General features: G+C 37.7%; 1 protein-coding gene across 1 annotated transcript; it reads right to left on the bottom strand.

Moving 5' to 3' along the window:
- Positions 1-23556: 23556 nt before the first annotated feature.
- On the bottom strand, positions 23557-24006 carry LOC109146923 (uncharacterized mitochondrial protein AtMg00810-like). Its single transcript, XM_019294574.1, has one exon. It carries the CDS (start codon positions 24004-24006, stop codon positions 23557-23559), a length of 450 nt encoding a protein of 149 aa, XP_019150119.1.
- Between the last annotated feature and the right edge of the window lie 3700 nt (positions 24007-27706).

Below are 27706 nucleotides of genomic sequence, written 5' to 3' on the forward strand. Positions count from 1 at the left end.
ACCTATTATAGTAAAGAAGCATAAGATGATGACAAAATGAACTTACACTAAGGGATGTTGGAGGCAACCTGAGAGAGTAGATTAACACATACCATATTCCAAGTCTTCTTACAAGGACACTTCTGTATGTGTATTCAGTGATTCATCATATTTAGGATCCAGAACTTCAGAATTTTGATATGTGAAAAATAATGCAGAAAACAAAATGAGATCAAAACACTATCCTGATCAAGCTTCTTCCTCAATCAAAAAACTGCCACCAATTAGCTTCTTCCTCAATCAAAAACAACCTTCTTGAATGAAATACAACAAAAATAAATAAAAGATGACAAGTATTTTAAAATGCAATACAAGTGATGCAATGTTACAAGATGTCTTACTAATGCTATTTTGCAAGGTGTTTGAATAATCAAGAACTGTATTACTCCATATTATAAAAGATCACAGATGTCAAGCTCTCAAAGTAACAATTTCTTTAGAACTTTTACCCTAACACTGTAAAGACTAACTTCATTTCAAATCATTGCTCAAGAGCATAAATACATGGAAAATCAGCAAAGCAGCTAGAAGTATTGCTCATATCAGTTCTACAAATCATCTTGCTGCTTTTTTCATGTGTCCACCCCCCTAACCATCCTCTCCATGCTTGCAATTGTGGAATTTTAAATTTATGTACTTTAAAGAACAAACATAAACTCTATTGCATACATACAAACAAAACTAAATTCTGATTACCAACTTATCAATGAACTAGATGTTTAGATCAAAAGCTAATAATAAGTCTCCAGAGGTCCACGGACAAGGATCGATCTGATACACAATAAAACTTCGCATATTGAATGAAACAGAGAAAAAATTGCCCAAAAATCCTACCACTGCCATACAACTACAAATATCGATATGATACACTGCTATGAGATTTCGAAACTGTAAGGAATTCATTGATTCTCAGTTGAGTTATCAGCAATTTTCCCGGTGCCAACAAAGAAAAAGAAGCTAAAAAGTGATGACAATTTTGAAATTTAGAAGATAGAGAAGCTCAGAGAAAGTACCGATAGAAGGTCATTCATGGTGAGGCAGAATGAGAGAGATCTCCTTCAGCTTTGAGGCAGCTGGTGCTATCACTTAGGCTCTTTGAGCTTTAGGGGTTTCGGATTTTACAATTACGAAAGCCAGCTTCTTCCATTGCAAGCTTGTCCATCTCACCCTCAATATCCACAACTTACATTTCAAATTATGGAAAGAGATAGAAAAACGAACTAAGGAAGAAAAATGTTGACCATAAAGAATTATATTCACGTCGTTGCAGCCGTCCACGAGCTTGGCGCGCCGGATCTCCCGCTTGGCGGCCGATGGCGAGCTAGATTTCCCTCTTTGCGTCCTCAACCTGGCACATCTGATTGAAGAGAAAAATAATGAAAAATAAAACCAGAGAAACGAAAATACCTGATGGCTGGAGGCGGCGACGGCGGCGAGCGAGTTGCGACGATTTGAAGGAAGAGGCAATGACTAGGTCTGGCGACTTAGGGATTTAGGAGAGGTGGAAAGAGAAGAAGGGGAAGATGTGGCTGTAAAATTTGATGTACTAAAATTTTAGGCGTCCAAGGGGAAATAGAAGAGAGAGGAAGATATGTGGGTTGTAAAATTTTATGTAATAAGATGGCGCCCATCAATAAAATTTTGGTGGGAATTTAATTTTATTGAAGTAAAAGAAGAGAAGGTTAAAATATTTAAATTTTCGTTCAATAACATGTTGGACGGAAATTAAAATTCTTACTATTTTTAATTTTTACCTATTAGTCAATTTGAGTTCACCAACCAACACTACAGGTTGGATAGAATTTCCTTCCAATATTGGATGTTGAACGGATTTTCCGTCCAACGCGCGAATGTTGGACGGAACTTCCGACCAACTTTCCGTCCACCCTTCTTTTGTGATAGAAAGTTGGATTTTTTATTAAAATACCGACCAACTTACGGTTGGACGGAAATGGTGGACGGAAATAGCGAGATTTCCAGCAGTGCTTGTAGTGTATACTTGATTGGTACCAGGTTCACCTTTCGAGTAGGGCCAAATTCGAGCATCGTCGATTTCGCTGCGCACTTGGCCGACCTAAAATCCCAGTCCGAGTGCAGGTCCGCTGCGCTAGTATAATATACTCTCGAGCAATATCTATTAACATAAATTGGGTGTAACGTATCTAGTTATAATACACTGCTGAAAATTATGGAATTTACGACCACCTGAAAGTGATCCTAAATCAAGTCGAAAGCCTTGTTCCGACCACTTTTGGTATCCGGAAAAACTTTTGTTGCTATTTCCGACCACTTTTTGCTTTTGATTTGATTTAAGATCACTTTTAGGTGGTCGAAAATTTCATAATTTCCAGCAGTGATATACTCTCGAACAATATAAGCAAATGTTCATAAATTTATTCTTGAATGAGTTTTACTACATGAACTTTCAAACTCTATTTTCTCATTTTTACTATCTATCATGATAAATAACGATAAGCTATCTTTACTCTACAAGTACCAATAAAGATGTCCTACATCTAAAATTTGTGTAAATAAATATAATGTGGGAGTAAATTTTAAGAGTCCGTAGTATGTATTTTTTTTTTTCTTGAATTTGCCTTACCTATAATTATTACGTATAACAGCTAAAAATTGATTTTTCTTTAAAATAATAATGAGGAAGACGAAACTGGACATAAAGTGGCCGTCCAGGAAACGCGGGAATAAGACGGAAAGTAAAACAGATTTGACAGGTGGCGACCAAGGGGGACCGGGTCTGAGCCGCCGGTCCGATCAGAAATGTGGAATGCTAACTCTCTGTATTAAATTAAAAATTTTTTAAAAAATACTTACTTGTATTAATTATCATTTAATTTGCATGTTGCTAAGCACGGGATATGATAATAAAATGTTGTTTTCTAGGTCGGAAGACACGGCCTGAATTCGGACACAAGCGTTGCTTACAACAGACAAAACATTTGGCAGAAATTCTTATCTGCCTTAGCTTGTTACTAGCTTCTTCCACCCACACACACACACACACACACACACACATATATATATATATATATATATATATATATATATATATATATATATATATATATATATATATATATATATACTATCATCAAAAGCCCATATTATAATTATATAAATATAATAAAGATTAACGTTGTACAAGAACAGAATGAGGGTGTTGAGGCCAGACTGTATGCTCAAAGGTATGCCGGAGCTCTGAGGATATATAATTAGGTTGTAAGGAGGGGAAGAAGATCAGAAGAGGGTTTGTGGATTTACATACAGTAATAATAAGAAAAAATGGTAGGGATAATATGGGACAACATGATTCAAAGCTGTTCTATTTGGTCGGTACAAACAGACAAAACCCTTAACGCTGTTCCCATTTCTTTTAGGATTGGTGTTCTCAAAGTTTTTACAATATTTTGAGTTACAAAAACTTGTAACCGCGGTTCCCAAAAAAAAAAAAAAAAAAACTTGTAACCGCGGTGTAGAAGGGCATGTTTGGGTAAAGTTTGTTTTGTAATTCTAGTCAATAAAAAACAATTTTACTTAATTTTTTCAATTCAATAATGTTTAACTTCTCTCTCTCGATTGAATTTGCTGTACATAATTTTTTTAGTGTTATTTAATTTACTTTTCTTGTATTTGTAGATCAAATTATTACACAAAAATATATTCAATGTATACTTTTAAATAGTAATTACGATTTTTCTATTCAATAGGTTTATCATATATGTACCCATCCATCCAGCGATCTTGTTTGTGTCGGTTGGTTCATGTGCAACACCACATAGTACATAATAATAAATTAGTTGTCTGGTTTCAATTGATTCTTAATGCATGTGTGATTGATTGTTCCTTTAGCAACAACCTTTTACACGTACACTTTAGTTAGTTAGCAGCTTTCGTTTGTATTAATTTAATTAACTCATCATCTCTGCTAATTATATATAAAGCTTCTCTGCTTGCATATGTTAAATTTGTATGTGGACATGTGGTCGAGTTGCCATTAAAATTTAATATTTAATTTCGGTTTACAAAAAATCTTTAATTAAACAACGATATCATGTCTGCGTAATTTAATTCTCAATTTTTATCTCTTAGATATTTTTTTTTCATTCGTTAACTAACGTAAAGAAGATATACTATACAAAGTGTGTATGACGGTTTCCGATTATGTCTGACCTCAATGGAGTACTCCCCAACCTGCGAGACAGGAAAGTGGACTCATGATTAAATTGCACATGAGTGTGCTTTTAGCCATAACACCAATCCGATTCTCATTACCATAAACACATGATGGGAACGACCTAATTGGCCTGTAGGCGAGTGTCACCACGTATCCCTCATAAGAATAATTATTTCTATGTTTGGATACTAGATTCGGCTCTTCTAGCCTCTCCCAGCCCTTGTCGGGCTGTTTTGATACCAATTGTCACATCAAGCGATTACCATTATATTAAAATTTATACTCCGTAACTAATACTGAATGCGTAACTTTATTTCTTTATATTTACGTAATAGTCAAAGACATATTTCAATGATAAGATATTAGGATGTTAGGATTCAGCTCTCTGAGCCACCACCCAATAACCAGCCATCCAAGCATAACAGTACCAGCTATGCCTGCATGGGCAGCTCAACAGGTCATAGAGGTGAAAGTTAGAAAGAATGACCAGGGATCAAGTCTTACTTGTGCGCAGTAAGCAAAGGTCTAGCCTCTATGGTTCATGTTCAGTTGAGTTATCATGATTTACATCCTCCCAGATACTATATCGGGCCGGGGTGTAGGGCCTTAGGGTTGAGGTTCAACTTTTTGGAAAGAATAACAATACCAGCTATACTTAAATAAAAGCCAACCCATCGTTTCATCATAAGTATAAATGTCAAATTAAAGCATGATTAGAATGGATCAAAATTTCTTTGGGCTAGATATATGAGTGGTGTTTTGTATAGGTAGTTGGCAACTCAGCCCCTCATAATCATGTGGAAAGGAAGACGAAGAAGAAGCATGCATGATTTTTAGTATAAAAAGAAAGAAAATAATAATTAATTAAAAAGCCAAACGAGGCACTTAGTGTGATCACGCCTAGCCTCGCATCACATGCACGTCATTTCAGTTCATTATTATTCAACAGAAATCCCACAGGCCACAACAACGTTAACCATATGTTGTGGATGAGGAGAGAAGAACATCAAATAATATCTGTCCCTTCAAATTAGTAAAATTTGCAGTGGTATCTAATAATGCATACACAAATAGTTACATTAATCATGAGTACATAGATATATTTGTACATTTTTTTAGTGTATCCAGAATTTCTACCATCGAACCACAAATTTCCTTGCTGAATTGTAGGCACCGATCTGTTTGCGTAGGACAGCTGGCATGAAAATTTAAGGATGCTTCATACCCAAAGCTAACTAATCAACTTTATTTTTTGCGTACTTCATGCTACATATGTAATATGTGGTAGTTGGTCAAAAAACAAAATGGGTCACTGTTAGAAGAAAATATAAAATTGATGAGAATAGTAATGATACGTCAAGCTAAAATTTTATTATTTAATAGAAATATTATATTTTTAAGATATGTGGTTGCCCAAAAAGAGAAAGAAAAAGAAGAAGAAAAAAAAAGAGAATGATATATACATTCATATATAGACTATTTGATCATTTGGATGCACAATTCATGAAGGCTAAGTTGACTTGTGGTATAGTGCCAAAATGAGAGTCTGAATATCAACTTTGCTGTATACATGCATGCATCCACTCCAAAGTTGAATTGTGTGCCATATGCATACATACAGCTCTCATTTTAATTTTCTTACTTAGCTTTTTCCCCCTTTTGACATCATAATGTTGCATTATATATATATATATATATATATATATATATATATATATATATATATAAAAGCTTTCCGTGCAGTTGTGCGGTTTACGCACCTTAAGCATTAAAATTTAAATCAAAGGCTCAAATCAATGAAAATTAAATATAAAAAAACGTGTGTTTGGAAGAAAGGAGCTAAAAATGACGCACATTAAGTGATAGAAACACGCACCTTAAGTATTAGAACAATGCACCTTAAGTGTTATAACAACGCACCTTAAGTGTTAAAATAGCGCACGTTAAGTTTTGTTCTTGAGGGTCTGAACCATCCACAGTTCAAAAGTTTTGTACTTCTTGTGGGTCTGAACCACCCATCAGTTTAAAATTTTGTTCTTCTTGAGGGTCGAAACTACCCGTGACTCACAGAGAAGGGTGCGCAAAGAAGAAACAGGACGCACCTTAATCACAAAACCCACGCACGTTAAACACAAAACTCACGCACCTTAAGTGTTAAAATGACGTACGTTAAGTTTTGTTCAAAAATTTTGTTCTTGAGGGTCTGAACCACCCCTTAGTTCAAAAATTTTGTTCTTCTTGTAGGTCTGAACCACCCCTCAGTTCAAAAGTTTTGTTCTTCTTGAGGGTCTGAACTACCCGTGACTCACAGAGAATGGTGCGCAAAGAAGAAAAATGACGCATCTTAAGCACAAAACTCACGCACCTTAAGCACAAAATCCACGCACCTTAAGCACATAACTCACGCACCTTAAATTTCAACAACTACTCACATTAAGTACAAAACACACGCACCTTAAACACAAAACTTACACACCTTAAATTTGACCTAGTTGCAAAAATTACCAAATTACCACCGCATTTTTTTTTTAATTTTAATTTTGGTAATCTTGGACGTTGATTTAAACAAAATCAATGGCTCTCCTCTCATCGCACAATCACACTTGGGACTGCCAACCGCACCAGAACCTAATTATATATATATATATATATATATATATATATATATATATATATATATATATATATATATATATATATAAGTGCATTCATCTTAACTACTTTTTTTTTAATTATATAAATTTCAATGAAATGTTTCAGGAAATTAAAGTTTATGATGTGATGTATCCAATATACAAAAATGCTCATTCTTAACCATTTTCTCCAGTGTATAATTACTTTATTTCGTTGATTTATTAATGACAATAGTTTATCTCTAATTTCATATTTATTTACCCATGTGAGCTAGTGAACCTGGCCTACTATCAGTAGTTAACATATTTTCATTTTTTTTTTCATTAATGAAGTGCCAATTAATTATTGTAAAATAGCATTGCTTCATTAAATTAAATAATCACACAAAGATATGTAACTGAAAATCCCAAAGGCTGGTTGAGTAGATAAAACATAATTCTCGTACTAGACCAAGACTATGTTGTCTAATGGTATCCGGGTTGGATTTTTATTTGAAAAGTTGTGAGTTTGAGCTTCAGTGGAGGCGTTATTGATTTTTTGTGTTTTAGTAGGTTGAGAAAGTATATGAACAGATACTATATTGTAATAGAGCCAGTAACATTTCAAAATATATATATATATATATATATATATATATATATATATATATATATATATATATAATTGACTCATATTTTTTTACTAAAACATGAACTAGGTGACTATGATTAATCATTACTTTTTACTAGATGATCCTGTTTCCAGCTATTTGAACCCTCTTATATATATACCGTACTTGATTTTAATACAAATTGATGAGGATAATTTTGTAGGAGATATGAGTATAATGTTGTCCTTGCTAGGCTAAAAATGGTAAAACGCCAAACATAGGCAAACAACAACAATTTCCAGGAAATTTAATGAATTACCCACCAGTTTGAGTGAGAAAATAGTACAACCCAGAAGCCATAAACCATGTGCAACACATTCAAAAGTCCCCTTCAGCGGAACGTTTGATGATCGTATTTTGAAAATTTAGGGCTCAAAGGAACACATCATGGTTGTTGCTTATAATGTTGTCCGTGACCCTCCGCATATATATATATATATATATATATATATATATATATATATATAGGCTTTGGATCTAGTGCACCCTTCTAATAGATGAGACCATGAGGCCCACTAATACCCATTGATTAAATTCCCATCTATGGTTGAGATTAAAAGAAATAATGTCAGTTATCATCAATGTTAAGGTTATATTAGTAATTGTAAGCCTAATTTATTTAAGGAGATAATTTTAATGGAATATGAAGCATTTTTTGATGCTTTTGAGGATGGAAATTAAAAGATTCTAATATTAAAAAGATTAAAGGAATTAATTAGCGTTAACAATGGTAGATGTGTGAAGGCTTCGCGGTTGATGGCAGGAGCAACAGTTTAGGACTTTCAGCAAATGGATATTAGCATTACCGGTAAGTGCGTATACACCTCTAAGTCTGTGCATTTCCATTGTTTTTCCGAAATGGTTAAGAACTGAACCAGGTTGGGTGGTGGGCGATAGCTGACTATAAAAAATCAGCAGCGTAAAGGGACACCTGCCTGTGCGTACGCCGTCCTACCTAATAGGCAAGTTAGAAGGTGTCTGTGTTTTTGTCTTTTCTTTGGGTTGTTCCGGTAAGTGCATATACAGTTTTACGTCTGTGCAAATTCAATGGTTTTGTAAAACGTTTGAAAACTTAACGAGGGTGGGGGGTGTTCGATACCCGTCTATCCAACGGCCTAATCGTAAAGATACATTGGCCCGTCCGTACGGCGTACTACCTAATAGACAAAATAAACTGTGTCCGTGGCTTTGCTTTTTTTCTTTTTGGGTTGTACCAGTCAGTGCATAAACACCTTTATGTCTGTGCATCTTCCTGGTTATTTCGAATGGTTATTAACTGAACGACTTCGGCAGCGTAAAGGGACACCTACCTGTGCGTACACCGTCCTACCTAATAGGCAAGGTAGGAGGTGTCTGGGTTTTTGTCTTTTCTTTGGGTTGGTTCGGTAAGTGCATATACACTTTTGCGTCTGTGCAAATTCAATGGTTTTGTAAAACGTTTGAAAATTTAACGAGGGTGGGGGGTGTTCGATACCCGTCTATCCAACGGCCTAAGCGTAAAGATACATTGGCCCGTCCGTACGGCGTACTACATAATAGTCAAAATAAACTGTGTTCGTGGCTTTGTTTTTTTTTTTTTTTTTTTTTTTTTTTTTTTTTTTTTGGGTTGTACCAGTCAGTGCATAAACACCTTTATGTCTGTGCATCTTCCTGGTTTTGACGTGTGTAGTCGTGTATTGGTATGTGCATATTACCAATAGGACCGTTACTAATATAGGCTTACCGTCATGCGACCCATCCATGCGTGAAAGCTTATACAACATGTGCGTAGTGATTAGCATTCGTAACATGCATTTTTACACCATACACGTAACACGGACTGGATTTTTTAAAAAGTAAAAATGAGATTGACACCCAAGCAATTTAGAGAAGGCGTACAACAAGTCATGACTCAGAGTGAGGCCATAAAGAAATAATGTGTATTTTACAATATGGATGGGTGAAAACTATCATGATGCTGATATGTCATAACTTCATCAACCTCATCCGACACTTGAGAGGGGGGAATAAAACTTCATCAACCTCATCCGGCACAACATCCAAATCCGGGGTTGGTTGTGCGGGTTCACCAAAAACATTAGCAACCTCAGCCTGAGGCAAAGGATCAACCACATTGGCAGCACCTACCGGCTCAGCAAAAAATAAGTAAATGAAGGCGCACCGACCCAACAACAGAAACGCACCAACCTAAATGAAAATACAGGAAAATATAAATAATAGTGCCAATTAGCAACTAAACCACACCCTATCTTGCAAATGGTAAGACACTGCTACGCACAAACCACCACAACTAACAAGGCAAACCCCAAAAACCTCGACCAATAAACAAAAAACACGCACCAACCCAAAAACAGTGGTGCACCCCCCTAAAAAGAAAAAAAAAAAAAAAAACAACAAAACAAGCAGTAGCAATTCCCCAACCACACTTTAAATCTAACTTGCACACGGTCACAGACACAAACGCACAAACCACCATCAATAGCCGCGACCCCCCTGAACCCCTAAGAAATAATAAATAAATTAAAAAGCACGCAACGACCGAATACCAGACGCGCACCAACCAAAATGAAAAACCCCCGTTAAAAAAACTAATGCCAATTAGCTTGTACATTACACTTTACCTGCACAAAGGAACATACTGCTACGCACAAACATGTATAACGCATCACATAAAAATGCACATACCATAACATCTAAATGCACAAAATATGCATGGAAAAACTGTTAACATGGAAACAATGAAAACAATTAAGGCTAAACACGAAATGCACTCGCATAGACACTTCTTCGCACATACCCATTGTGACACATCCCTAATATATTCTTTATTTGAAAAACATGTGTATGGCACTGCATTAAACTACAAACAAAGCACTGAAGAATTAAAATGCAAAAAAATTAAAATTTAAAAACCACAATAATAAATCTACATAATTATGTATGAACATGTATAACGCAGCTACCAGAACATCTATATGCACATACTACTCAACATTATACACCGACTACACTGGACGCAGATATTATGTACCTACGATGCACATACTATATACACGAAATGCACTAGCATAGTGACACATACATAGTGAGATAACTCTTTACCATATTGTATCCCTCTCTGTAAGGATAAGAGAGATGAATAGATGGAAGTAAGAAATGAATTTAGATGACTAAAGAAGCATGCTTTCACCTCATTTTCACAAACAAAAGACATGCATTTGCATTAAAAAACTAAAATAAGTTGAACAGCAACTCACTAACTCATATTGACCCCAATACTATTAATAATTTTGCACCCCAAACTTCACACTAGACCACACTCCAAGAAATTACTAATTCAACTCACATTTCTTATTCTGGGGATCACTTTAAATACCAAGTTATATAGGCTAATTTTTCCTACTTTAGGTGCCGCAGCATTATCTGTCGGCAAGTAATATTAGATTGAGGTGTCGATTCTTTCGGTCTAACTGAATATCTCTTGTTTGATCATATACATAATGGGACAACAAAACAAATGAAAAAGTATGCATTTCAAACAACAAAAATTGACAATTCATATTGGTGTTGATAAAAAAAAAAAAAAAAAAAAAAAAAAAAAAAAAAAAAAAAAAAAAGGCCGGCGGATAACACGTTTCCGCCGGAAAATCAACACCACCACAGACATGCATCCCCAAAACCCCCAAAAAACTCCATTGTTAGAATACACATATGATTAACCAAAAAAAAAAAACTTGAATCATAACCCAAACTCTAACCCGTAACTACCCAGTCCCCTCCCTCAGTCCCCGCCTCCCAAAGACCCAAAAAAAGAAAAAAAAAAAAGAAAAAAAAACCTAAATAATAACACAAACCCTAAACTGTACATACCCAATTCCCCCTCCCAGCCCGCCTCCCCAGTTCCCCCTCCCATCCCGCCTCCCAGAGCCGGCGGTCCAGACACCAAACTCCCACAGAAGGAACACACAAAACCCCCCAAAACGGAGGCACACACAAAACCCCCCGAAACGGGGATTGAGAAAAAAACAATAGCAAAAAAAGGGGGATTGAGATTACCTTCAATGGAAACACCGTTTGACCTCCGTTGCCTCTTCGATCGGCGGACAGTAGACCCAACCATGTTGAACGCCTGAGTTGTGATGGAGAGGAAGACAGTGATGGAGAGCGAGAGTTGTGATGGAGATGGAGAAAGACGCAGAAGAATTGTGATGGAGAGGGAGAGTTGTGATGGAGAAGACGCAGAGAAGGGTCAGAAGCTACGCAGATTTTCGAGGTAAAATTAATTACACGTTATAATTATAGTAATTGCGAAAATTACAAAACAATCCCTAATGTACTCTTAAGTCTGATGCACGTGGCAAAAAAGCCCAATTCATCTAAACTAATTAAGGGTCAGAAAAGGTGCTCACGAGCTCATCTGCCAAGGGGGGTGTGCACCGGATCCAAAATCTATATATATATATATATATATATATATATATATATATATATATATATATATATATATATATATATATATCTTTCTCATTTTTGCCTGCATGTCTTTAATTTGATGTTATTAGAGATATGTCTGCTGACTACATTGTCATGGGGGATGGATGTAGGGGGTATTTTTCAACAAACTATGGAACATGAATTTCTCATTCCAAAAGTCTTCCTTAGGCCATGTTCTAAAACTTAATTTGGATTTGATTTTGTTGAAAACTTATAACTACTATCCAAGAACCAACAACAAAATTAAAAGAGCTCATAGTTAACATTTAACCCGATCGAGCTGTAGTTAGCTTCCTAGTGGTAAATATTGCACTTGGATTGCTAGTCTTGCACGCATCACCAGCTCTCGAATAGCTAAGAATGTGCAAGTGTGGATCCTTCTCATCACTTTCACTTTCAAATATCTTCTCAATGATCACTAGATAGTTTCAATGGTCACAAAGTCACTATTCTATAAATGTATGAGTTAATACCAAAATGGTCCTCGACTATAGTGGTTTTTCTCAATTTCGTCCTAAACGACTTTGCTGATCTAATGTAGTCCCAGACTTTTGTGTTTTTTCTCAATTTAGTCATCGATTTGTTATTTCGTCAAGTTGGTGTTAAATAAAGAGACAATTCAGTAATCATAGTATTGGTCTTTCTTAATTACTCTCAACTCTACGAAGTGCGAAATCTCTCTTTCTTTTACAAATTACTCCCAGACCTGTGAATCAAATTTTATATTCGCGAGTTTGGGAGTAATTCTTGGAATAATTCGTAAAGAAAGTGGGATTTCGTACTTTGCAGGTCTTGGAGTAAAGAGATGCCAATATGAAATTATTGAATTGTTCTCTATTTTAACACCAAGTGGATGGAATAACAAACGGAGGACTAAATTGAGAAAAACACAAAAGTCTGTGACTACATTAGGTCACCAAAGTCGTTTAGGACGAAATTGAGAAAAATCATTGATGGATTTAATTAAACCGGGGGTCCGACTTAACTAACCCGAATAAGAATACGAATAGTAAATAAATGATACAATGATATAGTAAAGGCCGTGAGACCGTAGGTTGTATTAAATGCCGTAGAATTGGCTATTACAATAGTATTTTAGGACAAAGTATGTAGGAAATGTAGATCGTGTCCTAACTAGAAAAGGTGGGGGTTTTTTATACAGCACCCGCCCCTAACCGCCACCCCCTAAAGCGGGGGGTGGTTAGATCCGAGTTGACCGCGCCCGGTCTCGCGACCAGGCCGTGCTGCGGGGCCAGGCCGAGCCCGTCATGGGCTCGGGCCGAGCCCATTTGGAGGTCGGCCCGGCCTCCGACGTGGCCCGTGCGGGGCCACGTGGCGAGGCCCCGTCTGGGGCGGGTACGTGGCGCCGCCCCGGGACCCGTCCTTGTCCGCGCCCTCGGGTCGGTGCGGGTCGGTTCCTAATATATCCGTCAATCATCATAGTCGAAGACTATTTTGGGTATTAACTCATAATTAAATTTATCAAATCAAAAGATTGTGGCCCTATTTAGTAACATAGTTAGCTTATCAGCCAATTTAAGATTATTTGACTACTATAGTTGTTTGACTTGGTTAAACAGCCAATATAAGTGTTTGATTAATTAGTTTTTTGTAACAACTTATTGTTCCAAAATGCTAAAATTGAAAAAGTTGCTCAACCGATCAGCTTTTTGATAAAGTCATTTTAAATGTAATAAGTTATCAGCTATCAGCTAACAACTAATTTACCAAAAATCTTTTTTAAATCAACTAATGCTATCAACTAGTCAAAGACACTAACCAAATCAGCTAACAACTATTTACCAAACACCCAGTATCATAGTAAAATTTTGTTTTTTAAAATAGTCGCTCTTGAAACACATCCAAATTGATCAACGTAACCAATCTAAAATAAACTCATAAACTTTGCTTTAATTTACTAGCAGATGTAGAATACCGTGTTATTTTGATGATGAGAGACCAAAAAATAGTGGTGGTACGTAGGAGGGGATGGAGGACCAATGACATTGAAGAGGGATATGATGAGGCCAACATGTCTTGGTGCTATCAAGACAAGATTAGAAACGTTGTAGCGTGGGGCACCTAGTTTTTTGGGGACAACCAACGCATATCGATCTCCCCATTACCATAAACCCACAACCTCTTTCAATCTTTTGTTTCCTTGTGCTAAAATTCAATTCAACCTCCCTCCTCACCCCAACACCCCACCCTACCCATCCTAGCTAATAACAATACAATTTGTGCAAACATAAACCAATAATTATTTCTACTTAACTTGACGGATTGAATGATTTAAATTCAAACACTAATTACATCGCATAATATGACAACATCTTATAAAAAATATGATCATTAGTAAAAAATCAATCATAAACATATTATTATTTATGTTATTTTTGTCGATCAGATTATGATACATATTTTAAGTACTATCATAAATTTATGTCGGTCTTTCCTTACATTAATCCTCTTTTTCTTCCCCTTTGTCTTCTCAATACTGATCATCAATTATTATTCCTTTGGATTGAAGCAAGCAAACAAAGAAGCTGGGAACCACTTTCTACTTGCATCGCTAAAAGTCTAGTCTACAAAGTAGAAAACTTCAAACGTAATTGCATACATTAGACATCGGAAACTTTAATTTTATGCCCTTCGTATTATGCAAATCATAGCTAGGATACAGCAAACTAACGAAAATCAAAATACTATACCACGTACTAATTGTATATAATGTTGGTGGAAAAATAATAATAATAATAATAATAATAATAATAATAATAATAATAATAATAATAATAATAATAATAGCAATACTAATACTAATAAAAATAAAAATAAAAATAAAAATAAAAAAAATAATAATAATAATAATAATTGTTAGTACTAAATATATATATAATATATATTGTATTTACTAGTATATATGTATTGACATATGTTAAACCTACAAATAGATTAATGCATGCATGTAAATTAAATAAATGCTAATTAATGCAAGTATGCAAATTAAGTGGTGAAATGTGTGTGTGATATGCAAAGAGAGATTTAAGGAATGTGAGTGATTAGTGTATGAAAAGTGAAAAAAGTTGAGTGACGTACATACGCATGAAAGCATCAAAATCTGGAGGGGTGCTGTATGTGGATGAGAACATGCGTATAAGGCATGGAATTAGGAAATTAACTTGCCTAATTTCATGGTGACCTTTGTTATAAATTGGGATTCATGTAATAGAAAAAAATTGAAGTTTCCAAAAATAGAAGAAGAGCAGTATCATTCGGGAAGGTGCTACAAATGAGTATTTGAAAGACTTTACAAGGGAACTTCAAAACAGGGAAGGATTGGTGTATTATTCGGAGAGTCTAGCTCCACTTTATTCAGTAAAAGTTGTGTTAAAATTCAGGTTGGTTACAATTTGTTTAATTGGTAGAATTAGTTCAAACTATATTGTATACTTTTTCATAGAGTTGTTTTTATAAGGTCAATGTATAAATAAGTGATAGACCTAGTTTTGTAATTCATTGAGCCTTGTAATTGTAAAAACCGTGGGTTGATCTTTAGTGAAAAATTTTTTGGGCGTTGCCCCGCAGATTAGGAGGTGTTCTTCAACTGCGTTAAAAAATTCAGTTGTGTACTTATTTTGGTGCTTCATTTATTTTTAGATATTGCGTTACATATCTGCATTACATATTTTCAATTTGTATCAAAACAGTGTTGCTTAATTTGCTAGCGAGATCCTAGGGATACTCGAGTATTGTTTTGCAGAATGGAAGAGGGTGCCTCAATTACAAGATCACCATTGTTGAAAGGAGTAAGCAACTATGCTTATTAGAAGGTTAGGATGAAAACCTTTATCAAATCCTTGGATGAAGAATGTTGGGATGCCGTAGAAAATGTTTGGACTCCACCCACGATGATGGTGGTCCAGAACGAAGAGAAGAAAAAACCACTAAACCAGTGAACAGCAGACGAGAAAAAGAAATCATCAGCGAACAATAGAGATATGAATGCGATTCATAGTGCTCTTGGAGAAGGTCAATTCCAGTTGATTTTAGCCACGGATATTGCAAAAGTTGCCTGGGATGCACTTATAACTCACTATGAAGGAACAAGATCTGTCAAAGTCTCAAAGTTGCAATTACTCATGACCAAGTATGAGAGTCTAAGGATAGAAGAAACTGAGTCAGTCTCTGAGTTCAGTGCAAGGATAAAGAACCTTGCAAATAGCGCACGGAACTTGGGTGAACCATTTGAAGAAGAGAAACTGGTTCGCAAAGTTTTGAGATCACTGCCTCCGAAGTTCAAGATGCAAGTTGTTGCTATCAAGCAATCAGCAGATCTAAAATCTCTAACTTTAGATGCTCTAATGGGAAATTTGCAGACTTTTGAGTTAGAAATGGAAGAGGAAGATAGGTACCTGAACAAGGACAACAAAGGAGTTGCATTCGACGTTGCGGTACCTACAGAAGCTGACTCAAATATAGAAATGAACGAGGTCATGGTCATGTTGTCAAAGAAATTTGACAAAATGCTGAAGAAATCCAATGGACACAGAAGGATGAAAACAAATAGCAAAGGGGGTGGAACTGGAAATATTCAAAAGCAAAAAGGTCCAAATCAAGATTTTAAGCTCAATGGCGTTCAATGCTATGAATGTGGAGGCTATGGACACATTGCAGCGGACTGTGGAAACAACAAAGATAAGAAATCTTACACACTTACAGGGAGTGATTTTGAAGATTCTGATAATGATGAACATGTAGAACAACAAACAAGCAATTTTGTTGCACTCCATGGCTACATGTGCCACCCTGATGATGTGGAAGAATGTGCAAACTATGAGAAGTTCTTCAAAATTGTAGAAGAAGATGTGGAAGATAGTGAGGTAAGGAGAGACTCAAATCAGATGCAACCTACCACACCAGAAACACATGAGGCAGTTGAAGAGATACAGGCTGACGATGAGGATATCGACCTTACACATGAGGCAAATGAAGAGATACAGACTGACAATGAGGATATTGACCTAGCTGAAGCATATGGAGATATGTACAAGAACCGGTGTAAGATAAGTAAGTTGAACCTTGTGTTAATTAAGAATGTTGAGTCTTTAGAGTTGGAAAATTCAGTCCTAAAAACCATTGTAGAAAAACTTAAGACTGAATTGCTTGCTAAACTCTTAAATGAACAATACTTACAAAATGAATTGGAAAACTTCAAAAAACATGTGAGAATGTTGAACACAGGCACCAGTAGTCTCAATGAAATTCTTCAGTCAAGAAGGGTTAACCATAACAAAGAAGGTCTAGGCTTCACAAGCGGGCAAGGAAATCAAACAAACGCATGGGTGCCAGAAAAAGAGTCAAGGAGAAACACAGAAGTGAAAAAGCACGTGAACAATTTTTTTTAACAAAATCTATTTCAGGTGTCACACGAAAGGACATGGTTGGAGGCGTTGCAGGCAAAACAAACCCCGACAAGTGTGGCGACCTAAGCAAACTTACTTACAACGAAATGATTTTTTTTCGGTTAAAAAAAAAAAACTAGCTTAGGATTTTATTTCTAACAAAATTCTCTTTTTTTGTTTTTTTGTCTTTTTACAACAAAAAATAAAATAAAATTTGGAAACAGAACGTCGTTGTGTTATGGATTACTAAGTGATGCAAGGTTTTAACAAGGGACAGTCTGAGTTTTATGAAGCCGAGCCATCACTTATAAAGATCGATCAACGCCTTCTCATAGGATCACATTTTGCTGACCTCGGTGTGCCAGAGTTTATTGATCAGGGTTTTGGTACTGAAAATAGTGATAGGCACAACCCTGTGTGTAATGATGACATTTTTTCTGGATCCGCGAGCTCTTCATCGAATCAGTTCTATTGAGGTCACTGGTAATGTTTAACTTTCAGTAGTACTGTTGTTCAATTTGCAAGTATTTCCTCTATAGCATACTATTGATAGTTTGTGGATAGTCTATCTTGTTAGCCCCACTCTAAACATGATTCAAGAGCTTGTTACTCATTTCCCACTACAAATTCCACTCATAATAGCATGTGCTCTTGGTTTTCCACTCCGAAAATACAATACACTTGAGCTGTATATGTCATTTTTGAACCCATGCATGCTAATCATGTTTACCTAGAAGAGGGTTACCTGGTGTCTACTTCGGTTCTACAGAACACCCTAGAACAGCCCGGAGTGAAAGTTGTCTAGTGTACTACGCTTCATAAACTAGAAGAGGGTTACCCGGTGTCTACTACGGTTCTACAGAACCCTAGAACGGCCCGGAGTGAAAGCTTTCTAGTATTCGATGTTCCTCAAGCTACTCACCTGGAAGAGGGCTACCTGGTACTTACTAAGGCTCCACAAGGACCTGAGAAGAGTTCGGTGTGAAAGCTTTTCAGTGTTGATATACCTCTCATATCCTTCCGCTGTGAACTTCCAATTTCAGAATCTATCTACAACTTATCGATTGCATGCTCTTAGTTGAAGTTACTTGCATTGTTCAATACATGCTACTATGGTTATGTTACCTTTGGCTAATGTTTATCAAAAGGAGGAGACGATTTGAATTGAAGGAATACGATATGAATTGAGGGGGAGAATGTGTAAGAATTGAGGGAGAGACAGATGATATTAAGGGGGAGAGTGTATAAATTGAGGGGGCAAAAAAGTAAAAGCTGAGGGGGAGAACTTTTTGTATGGGTGTTTGATTAACATATGCCAAAGGGGGAGATTGTTAGTACTAAATAAATAAATATATATATATATATATATATATATATATATATATATATATATATATATATATATATATATATTGTATTTACTAGTATATATGTATTGGCATATGTTAAACATACAAATAGATTAATGCATGCCTGTAAATTAAATAAATGGTAATTAATGCATTATGCAAATTAAGTGGTGAAATGTGTGTGTGATATGCAAAGAGAGATTTAAGGAATGTGAGTGATTAGTGTATGAAATGTGAAGAAAATTGAGTGGCGTACAAACACATGAAAGCATCAAAATTTGGAGTGGTGTTGTACGTGGATGCGAACATGCGTATAAGGCATGAAATTAGGAAATTAACTTGCCTAATTTCATGGTGACCTTTACTATAAATTCGGATTCATGTAATAGAAAAAATTGAAGTTTCCAAAAATAGAAGAAGAGCAGTATCATTCAGAAAGGTGCTACAAATGAGTATTTGAAAGACGCTACAAGGGAACTTCAAAACAGGGAAGGATTGGTGTACTATCCGGAGAGTCTAGCTGCACTTTATTCAGTACAAGTTGTGTTAAAATTTAGGTTGGTTACAGTTTGTTTAATTGGTAGAATTAGTTCAAACTGTATTGTATACTTTTTCATAGAGTTGTTTTTATAAGGTCAATGTATAAATAGGTGATAGACCTAGTTTTATAATTCATTGAGCCTTGTAATTTAGTGAAAAGGTTTTTGGGCGTGGACCCGCAGATTAGGAGGTGTTCTCCAACTGCGTTAAAAAATTCAGCTGTGTACTTATTTTGGCGCTTCATTTATTTTTAGATATTGCGTTAAATATCTGCATTACATATTTTCAATAATAATAATAATAATAATAATAATAATAATAATAATAATAATAATAACAATAATAAAATAATAATAATACGAAAAAGGATATTATTTTTCCTGGAAAATCTGGAAATTTTTGGGAAAAGACAACCACAGGGACGAAGGGATAATTGGGTAGGTTTTTAGTACGAGTCAAATTGCATTCTCTCTTTCAAATCTTATTTATCGCCTCCAAAAAGTATTAGGAGCGTTGCAGCCTAGGTTTCCCAGGATAAAACGTACTACGGTTCTAAGTTTTGAGCACACAAACTTAGAACTCAACGAACAAGAACGTGGGATGAACACAGGAGGTTAAGAACGAAGGAGAAACAAAGTTTCGAGAGAGAAAAATCTGATTTCTGTTGTGTGTAAAATCTGCTGTTAAACAACAACTTATATATTAGTTGAAGGATTAAATAATATTTAATTCATGGCATTCAAACTGATAATAATTAATTCTGTAAGTCCCAGAAAACAACTTATATATGAGTTGAAGGATTAAATAACATTTAATTCATGACATTCAAACTGATAGTAATTAATTCTGTAATTCCTACGAGACAAGAGGTTAACCATTCTGCCAAACTCGAGTCGACTGAATGGCGAGCCGAGCCGAGCCAACGGATTGTTAGCCCCGAGCCATTAGCCGAATCGTTAGCTTACCATTCTGGAAGTTTGGCATAACATACCTAGGCTCATTTTGTGATAGAGAACCTTTATGCTATATAATTCAATAACCCCTAGAAAGGCTCTGTATAAATAGTGGTGCAAACCCAATTCTCAAACCAATGTGGAAGAAAGGCTATTTTAAAGTCTTTCCCCTTCATTTTTCCAACTCAAATGGGTCTACTTTGAGAATCAATTTCTCATTCACCCATTATCTGTTTTGAGCGTACAATATGTCAATCTCTTTGTCTCACTATGAAGAACCCGAATTCATTTTGACCCGACCCAAATCGAAAGTGAAAACCCCACTAATATTTGTACTACAAAATAGTCAATTAAAATGTCATTTTATGCTATTTTTTCCAACATATAATTCATGAACAAATTCAATATTAAATTATAGAGCCAGTAGCATTCAAAAAAAAAAAATAATAGTAAAGAGTAATATTAGGTACTTATGTACTCCTAAAAACTTCCCTCCCAATTTTCTCTTCTGGTGTGTCACAATTTAATTGGATTATTTATAATTTATTAATTAAAAGTGTTTGGGGTCAGCCAATTAATGACACTCAATGAATATAAGCAACATCATGGAGGGAAAGTGTTACAAAAATTTTAGAAGGGGTAAATATCATTTTCCAATAATAAAATTGCACATTTAAAAGCTTTCCTTACGTGAAAAATATGGTTTAATCTCATCCATTGATCCAGTCCAGGTCAATGGCCCATAATGAAGCTATTTAAAAAAAAAATGCAGTGGCATTATGGTAATTTTGTGTAAGTTAATTTCTTTTTATATCTTTCAGAACATTTTTCCTTTCTTGCAGAATACAATGTTGTACCCTTCTGAGCATAATGTTGTGCCTTCCAGAGCACACTGATGTACCTTTCAGATCACAATGATGTGTCCTCCAGTGCACATTGTTGACCTTCCAAAGCACATTATTGGTCTTCCAGAGCACATTGTTGAGCCTTCCAGAGCATATTGTTGTGCTTTCCAGAGCACATTGTTGATCTTTCCAGAGTACATTGTTGAGCCTTCCAAAGCACATTGTTGATCTTTCCAGAGTACATTGTTGAGCCTTCCAAAGCACATTGTTGTACCTTCGAAGTGCACATTGTTTTGCCTTGGAGTGCACATTGTTGAGCCTTCCAGAGCATATGTTTGTGCTTTCCAATAGACAATTTTGTGTCTTTCATGATTTGAACAAAATGCAAAGACAATAGACCAGAGATGGTTTACTGGAGAAGATGGCATCATGACGTCGTGTAGATTAGAAGCGTTTTTTTTTTTTTTTTTTTTTTTTTTTTTTTTTTTTTTTTTTTAAAGCTGTTGATCTGGACATATCAAAGGCTCAGATTTCTCCTCACTTGCACACTTTATGACTTCTTCGCACCAGAGCCTAATATATATATATATATATGTGTGTGTGTGTGTGTGTGTGTGTGTGTGTGTGTGTGTGTGTGTGTTCAAATGTGGTTGGTGTGCCCATGTGTGGTTGTGCGGTTAAATCTGAGCCATTGATCTTACTTAAATCAACATCCAAGATTACCAAAAATTTTTTAAAAATAACGTAGATAGAAATGATAAGAGAACCCCAACAATTTCTTTGTTTTCAACGCCTCCTAATTTCCGGCGATGAAAATTTGGTAATTTTTGCATCTAGGTCAAATTTAAGATGCGTGATTTTTGTGCTTAAGGTGCATGGGTTTTGTGCTTAAGGTGCGTGGTTTGTGTGCTTAATGTGAGTATTTGTTGAAACTTAAGGTGCGTGGTTTTTGTGCTTAAGGTGTGTGAGTTGTGTGCTTAATGTGAGTATTTGTTGAAACTTAAGGTGCGTGGTTTTTGTGCTTAATGTGCGTCAATTGTGTGAAACTTAAGGTGAGCCGTTAAAACCTTAGGTGCGTGGTTTGTGTTCTTAAGGTGCTTTGTTGTGTTCTTAAGGTGCGTGGTTTGTGTACTTAAGGTGCTTTGTTTGTGTGCTTAAGGTGCGTGATTTGTGTACTTAAGGTGCGTCATTTTAACGCGCGTGTGTGTGTGATATTTTTAAAGAGTTTATTGAGTCCAATTGTGATTTTATCAGTAAGAGACAAACATATAACCATTTTTAAATAGAAAAATCACAATAATGGTTGTGATTTTATTCATTTAGAATAAAGGATTAAAAAGAAGTTGTATTTGCTCTTTCTTTTTTTTTTTTTTTTTTTTTTTTTTTTTTTTTTTTTTTTTGAGATAAAAGCTTAATTCATTAAATCAGTAATAATAAGACAGTTCACAAGAAAAGGGAGAGGGGTATCAAACTGCTCTCCGCAAAAAAGAAGTTGTATTTGTATACACCAAAAAATCGGTTACCCTCATTAGTGACGAGTTACCTTGCTTATATGCATGGCATAAATTTTGAAATATTTTTAATATAAGAAATTTTTAAAATAACAATCCAAAAAAGAGACAACAAAACTAGTTACCTTCTACTGGAGACCTTCAACCTCACCAGGAATTGAATGTCTCAATCTGAGAATGATGGTCTCCATTTATAGACAAAACATTCATCTCCAGATGAAGAAGAAATATGTCACTTATTTTATTATTTTTTGAGTTGAAGACAACTGTCATGGTTACTTTTATACTTTTGTCTGATCTTCTATGGATCTAGAGATGAAGGTCTCTCCATAACTAACTTTGATGCCTCCATTTTTTTTTAGGGTTGAAGGCAATTGTCATGCTTGCCTTCATATAGTTCATTCCCAATTTCGCCTTTAGATTAATATCATCAATCTCTAGTTGAAATTAACAATATTTGTTCATGTTGGGCGTAAGCTAAAAATAAAGTCATAAATTTACTATCATTAATTAACTAGACTATATCACGTCCCATGATGATGTGCAGTAGTTGATAACAACCAAATGAAGAACGCACAAAGAGCAATGGGCATTTGGTGAAGTTACAGGGAAAGACCATAATTTGAATGTGGTTGATGAAGTGATAAGTCTGTGAATTGAATTCTCAACAGTAAAGTTACATCAGAAATAGGAGTCCTAAACTATGCCTACATAACTGGTTATTAGTTATAGACTAAATCCTATACAATAGTTACAACAATTAATATAACAATAATACTAATAATATTAACATCACTAACACACCCCCTCAAGATCAAGGTGGTAAGGGGACAACATTGAGCTTGGTCCGCAGAGGTCCAAACCGTGCTAGGGGTAACGGTTTTGTGAAGATGTCCGCGAGTTGATCCTTGGTAGACACAAAGTTGACCAAAAAATCACCCGGTGCTACTTTGTCCCGGCAAAGTGATAGTCAATTTCCACGTGCTTGGTGCGGGCATGGAAAACTGGATTGGCACATAAGTAGGTAGCCCTCAGGTTATCGCACCATAGCGTTGCAGGAGTCCCAGAATGCAGCGCCAGCTCTTGAAGTAGAGATACAACCCAAGTGACCTCAGCAGCAACATCAGCTAACCCCTTGTACTCGCTCTCTGTGGATGAACGGGCCACGATCCGCTGTTTACGGGAGACCCAAGAAACCAAATTCGAGCCAAGAAAGACTGCATAACCACCGGTAGATTTGTGATCAACTGGGCAGCCAGCCCAGTCAGAATCAGAGTACGCATGGATTTCAGTAGAGTTTGACCGCGTGATTTGTAGACCATATGTGAGAGTGGCTTTGACGTATCGAATGACAAGTTTCAAGAGACCCCAGTGCACAGTAGTAGGAGCATGCATGAACTGGCACAACCGGTTCACAGCATAAGAGAGATCTGGTTGGGTGATGGTCAAGTACTGCAGGCCCGGGCAAGACGACGGTACGGTATTGCGTGGGATTCTCGAATGGTTCAGTTGAGGGTGTCGCAACTTTCGTCAAAGACGTTGGAGTAGATAGGGGTTTGCAAACGGTCATACCTGCCCGATTCAAGATGTCGGCCATGTAGCACTGCTGTGAGAGTAGCAACCCATCACCAACTGTCACAGTCTCGATGCCAAGAAAAAAACTAGGTGATCCGAGATCCCGAATTTTGAAGGCAGTAGCAAGTCAAAGAAGCAATCTGTTGAGCAAGGCAGTGTCATTACCCATCATGATGATATCATCTACGTATACCAGTAAAAACACCCGTGAAGCCCCAGTGGAGTGATGAAATAGGGATACATCGGTCTTGGACGCCAGAAAACCCGCAGTAAATAAGTAATCATGTAGGCGTTTGAACCACGCACGTGGTGCTTGCTTCAAGCCATAGAGGGACCGTTGCAAGTGGCACACGTGATCAGGATGTGCTAGATCCTCATAGCTTGGTGGTTTCCGCATGTACACGGTTTCAGCCAGGTTCTTGTTTAAAAAGGCGTTGTGTACGTCAAGTTGACAGAGCGTCCAACCGTTGGAAACTGCAAGAGACAAAAGTAACCGGACCGTAGTCGGCTTGACTACGGGATGTAAGTGTCGAAGAAGTCCTCACCAGCCACCTGATTGAACCCTTTGGCTACTAGGCGCGCTTTATAGCGCTCAATTGAACCATCGGCTTTGCGCTTGGTTCGATACACCCACTTGCAGCCAATGATATTCATACCCGGCTTGGCTGGGGTAAGCTGCCAAGTGTCGTTGTGTAATAGGGCGTTGAACTCCTGGTCCATGGCATCACGCTACTGTGGGTAAGCTACTGCCAGGGAATAACATGTAGGATCAACCATGGTGGTTAGAGCATGGAATTGTTCATTTGTACCTCGTGTCATGTGTCGCAGTCTCATGACATGCGCACGGTCGGTTGGCTGAGTAGGCGCATTATGCCATCTTGTTGTGGGTACTTCTGTTGGTCCAAGTAGAGCTAGAAGCGGTGTTGGAGCCACGGGTTCAGGATTGACCGGGCCGACAACCGCATTAACGGCCCGGAACCCCAAGGTGAAGTAGCCGTAGGTATAGGAGTTATAGCCTGCGATGACGGTTTAGCTGCAAAAGGGAACACAGTCTTGTCAAATCTCACGTAACGACAGATAAAGGTATTTCCCGTGTGTAAATCCATACATCGGTAACCCCTAAAGGACTTGGGATATCCTAGGAATACACAGGGTGACGAGCGGTACTCTATCTTATGCCGATTATAGGGCCTAAGATAAGGGTAGCAACGACACCCGAAGACACATAAGAAAGTGTATGGCGGAGGTGTTTTGTGGAGATGCTCATATGGACTACTGTTTTACAAAACAGACGTGGGCATGCAATTTATAAGAAACGTGACAAACTCAAAGACGGAATCCCAATGTTGGTGGGGTACAGAGCCCTCTGCGAGTAGAGTTAGCCCGGTTTCGACAACATGTCTATTCCAGCGCTTAACTCGCCCGTTTTGCTCGTGGGTATAGGCACAAGACTGCCTATGCACAATCCCGAGAGACTCAAAAATAGTGTGAAGACGGCGATATTCACCACCTAGATCAGACTGGATGGTTTTTATAGAACGCGAAAAACGACGTTCAACCATCACACGAAACAATTGAAAAACTTTATAAATATCTGATTTTAACCGTAAGGGGTAAAACCAGCAAAACCGTGAGTGGTCGTCCACAAATAATACAAAGTAGCGAAACCCGTTCGTTGAAATAACGGGCGCGGGGCCCCAAATGTGTATATACAAAAGATCTAGAACATCACTACTACTAGATTGAACCCTATCTAATGGAAAACGCGCTGACTTGCCAAGTTGACACGCGGAGCACAACCCGGAGTGACTTGGCTTATTTGACGTGACCGGAACATTTTTGAGAACCTGCTGGAGAACACACGTGTGGGGATGCCCCAACCTGCAATGCCAGATACTAGATGATGTGCGGGCACTTATGAACGCAAGATGTGCCTGGGGAACTGACAATTGGTACAAACCGCCTGAACTGGGACCTTTAAGGAGTAGCGTTTTGGTAATTGAGTCCTTCACAATAAAAGAATCATGGTGAAATTAAAAAAACAACACACCATTATCACGTGTAAACCGATTAACAGATAAAAGCGGTATAGATAATTGAGGGACATGCAATATATTTGACAATTGTAGGTTTCTAGACACGGAAGGAAACGATGTATGGCTTACATAAGAAATTCCCAAACCTGTATCGTTGCCGACCCGTAAGACATCGCCACTACCGTAGGGCTCGGACTGAGTTATCATAGAGGCGTCCGGAGTCACGTGAGATGAAACCCCGGTGTCCGGGAACCACGTATCACCACCTGCGACTTCCGCTTCATCACCGGCGACCACCATGTTTGCCTGGGCCGGCGGCTTATCAGTGTAGCGTTTGAAACAATAGACCACGGTGTGGCCGTGAGACGTGCATATCTGACATCGGGGGTTGCCACCACGGCCACGGCCCTGGCCACCGCGTCCTCGGCCACCGTTGTGACTGCGGTTCTGGCCGCCTTGCTGTCTGGATCCGTAACCCCCACTGGGATTCTGGCCACCTTGCTGCCTGGAACCGTAACCCCCACTGGATTCTGGCCACCTTGCTGCCTGGAACCGTAGCCACCATCGTGGTTCTGCATACGGCCACATGCGGCGACCATCACCATTGGAGAACCATTCGCCGGGAAATCGTCGGCGTAAATAAACTCTCGGGCCTGGAGAAAATCAGATAACTGGGGAATAGTCACTGGAGTACCTGCGACGGCAAGGGAGGCGGCCATGGCGCGGAACTCTGGGTGAAGGCCTCTGAACATGTAGAGGTTCTGCTCGTCTAGACTCATTGGACGGCCAGCTAGTTCGAGGTCCTCCACAATCAATTATGCCCGGCCGAGGTAGTCCGTCGGCGAGCTGTCACCCTGTCGGAGAGTCTGCAATTGCCCGAGGAGAGTCAAGCAGCGTGCACGAGTGGATGAGCCCAATGCCGCTGTCACGGAGAGCCAAACCGCGCGGGATGTTTTGCGCCCGACGGCGAGATGCATTACCTCTTCGGAGAAAGACGAGATAAGGAGGGAGAGTATGGACTGGTCCTGGTGGACCTAGAAGGTGTACGCCGGATTTGGCGAGGTCGTGGACGCTGTTCCGCCGGAACCGTTGTCGCTGGTGGTGGGGAGGACCGTCGGTGAACACGGCAGCTCGCCGTCGACGTACCCAAGCAGCCCCTGGCCGCGGAGGAAAGGTATCAACTGCGTTCGCCAGAAGAGAAAGTTCTTCGACGTCAGTTTCAACGACACTAGGTGGTGTGCCGCCGATAGAGACGTCAGAGTGGCCGGAGAAGCAGTAGTGGCAACGGTGACGGTGCATTCCCTGAAATTGGTCGACATTTTGGGAGAGAGAAAGTACCTATCGCTAACTGATACCAGATGAAGTGATAAGTTTGTGAATTAAATTCTCAACAATAAAGTTACATCAGAAATAAGAGTCTTAAACCATGCCTACATAACAGGCTATTAGTTATAGACTAAATCCTATACAATAGTTACAACAAT

This window comes from Ipomoea nil, unplaced genomic scaffold (assembly GCF_001879475.1).
Source record: "Ipomoea nil cultivar Tokyo-kokei standard unplaced genomic scaffold, Asagao_1.1 scaffold1952, whole genome shotgun sequence".
In the NCBI taxonomy this organism is placed as follows: Eukaryota; Viridiplantae; Streptophyta; class Magnoliopsida; order Solanales; family Convolvulaceae; genus Ipomoea; species Ipomoea nil.

Bases quoted from the DNA above. Each gene is read 5' to 3' on its own strand.
- LOC109146923 (XM_019294574.1), bottom strand. From the start codon at position 24,006: ATGCATGCTCCTACTACTGTGCACTGGGGTCTCTTGAAACTTGTCATT.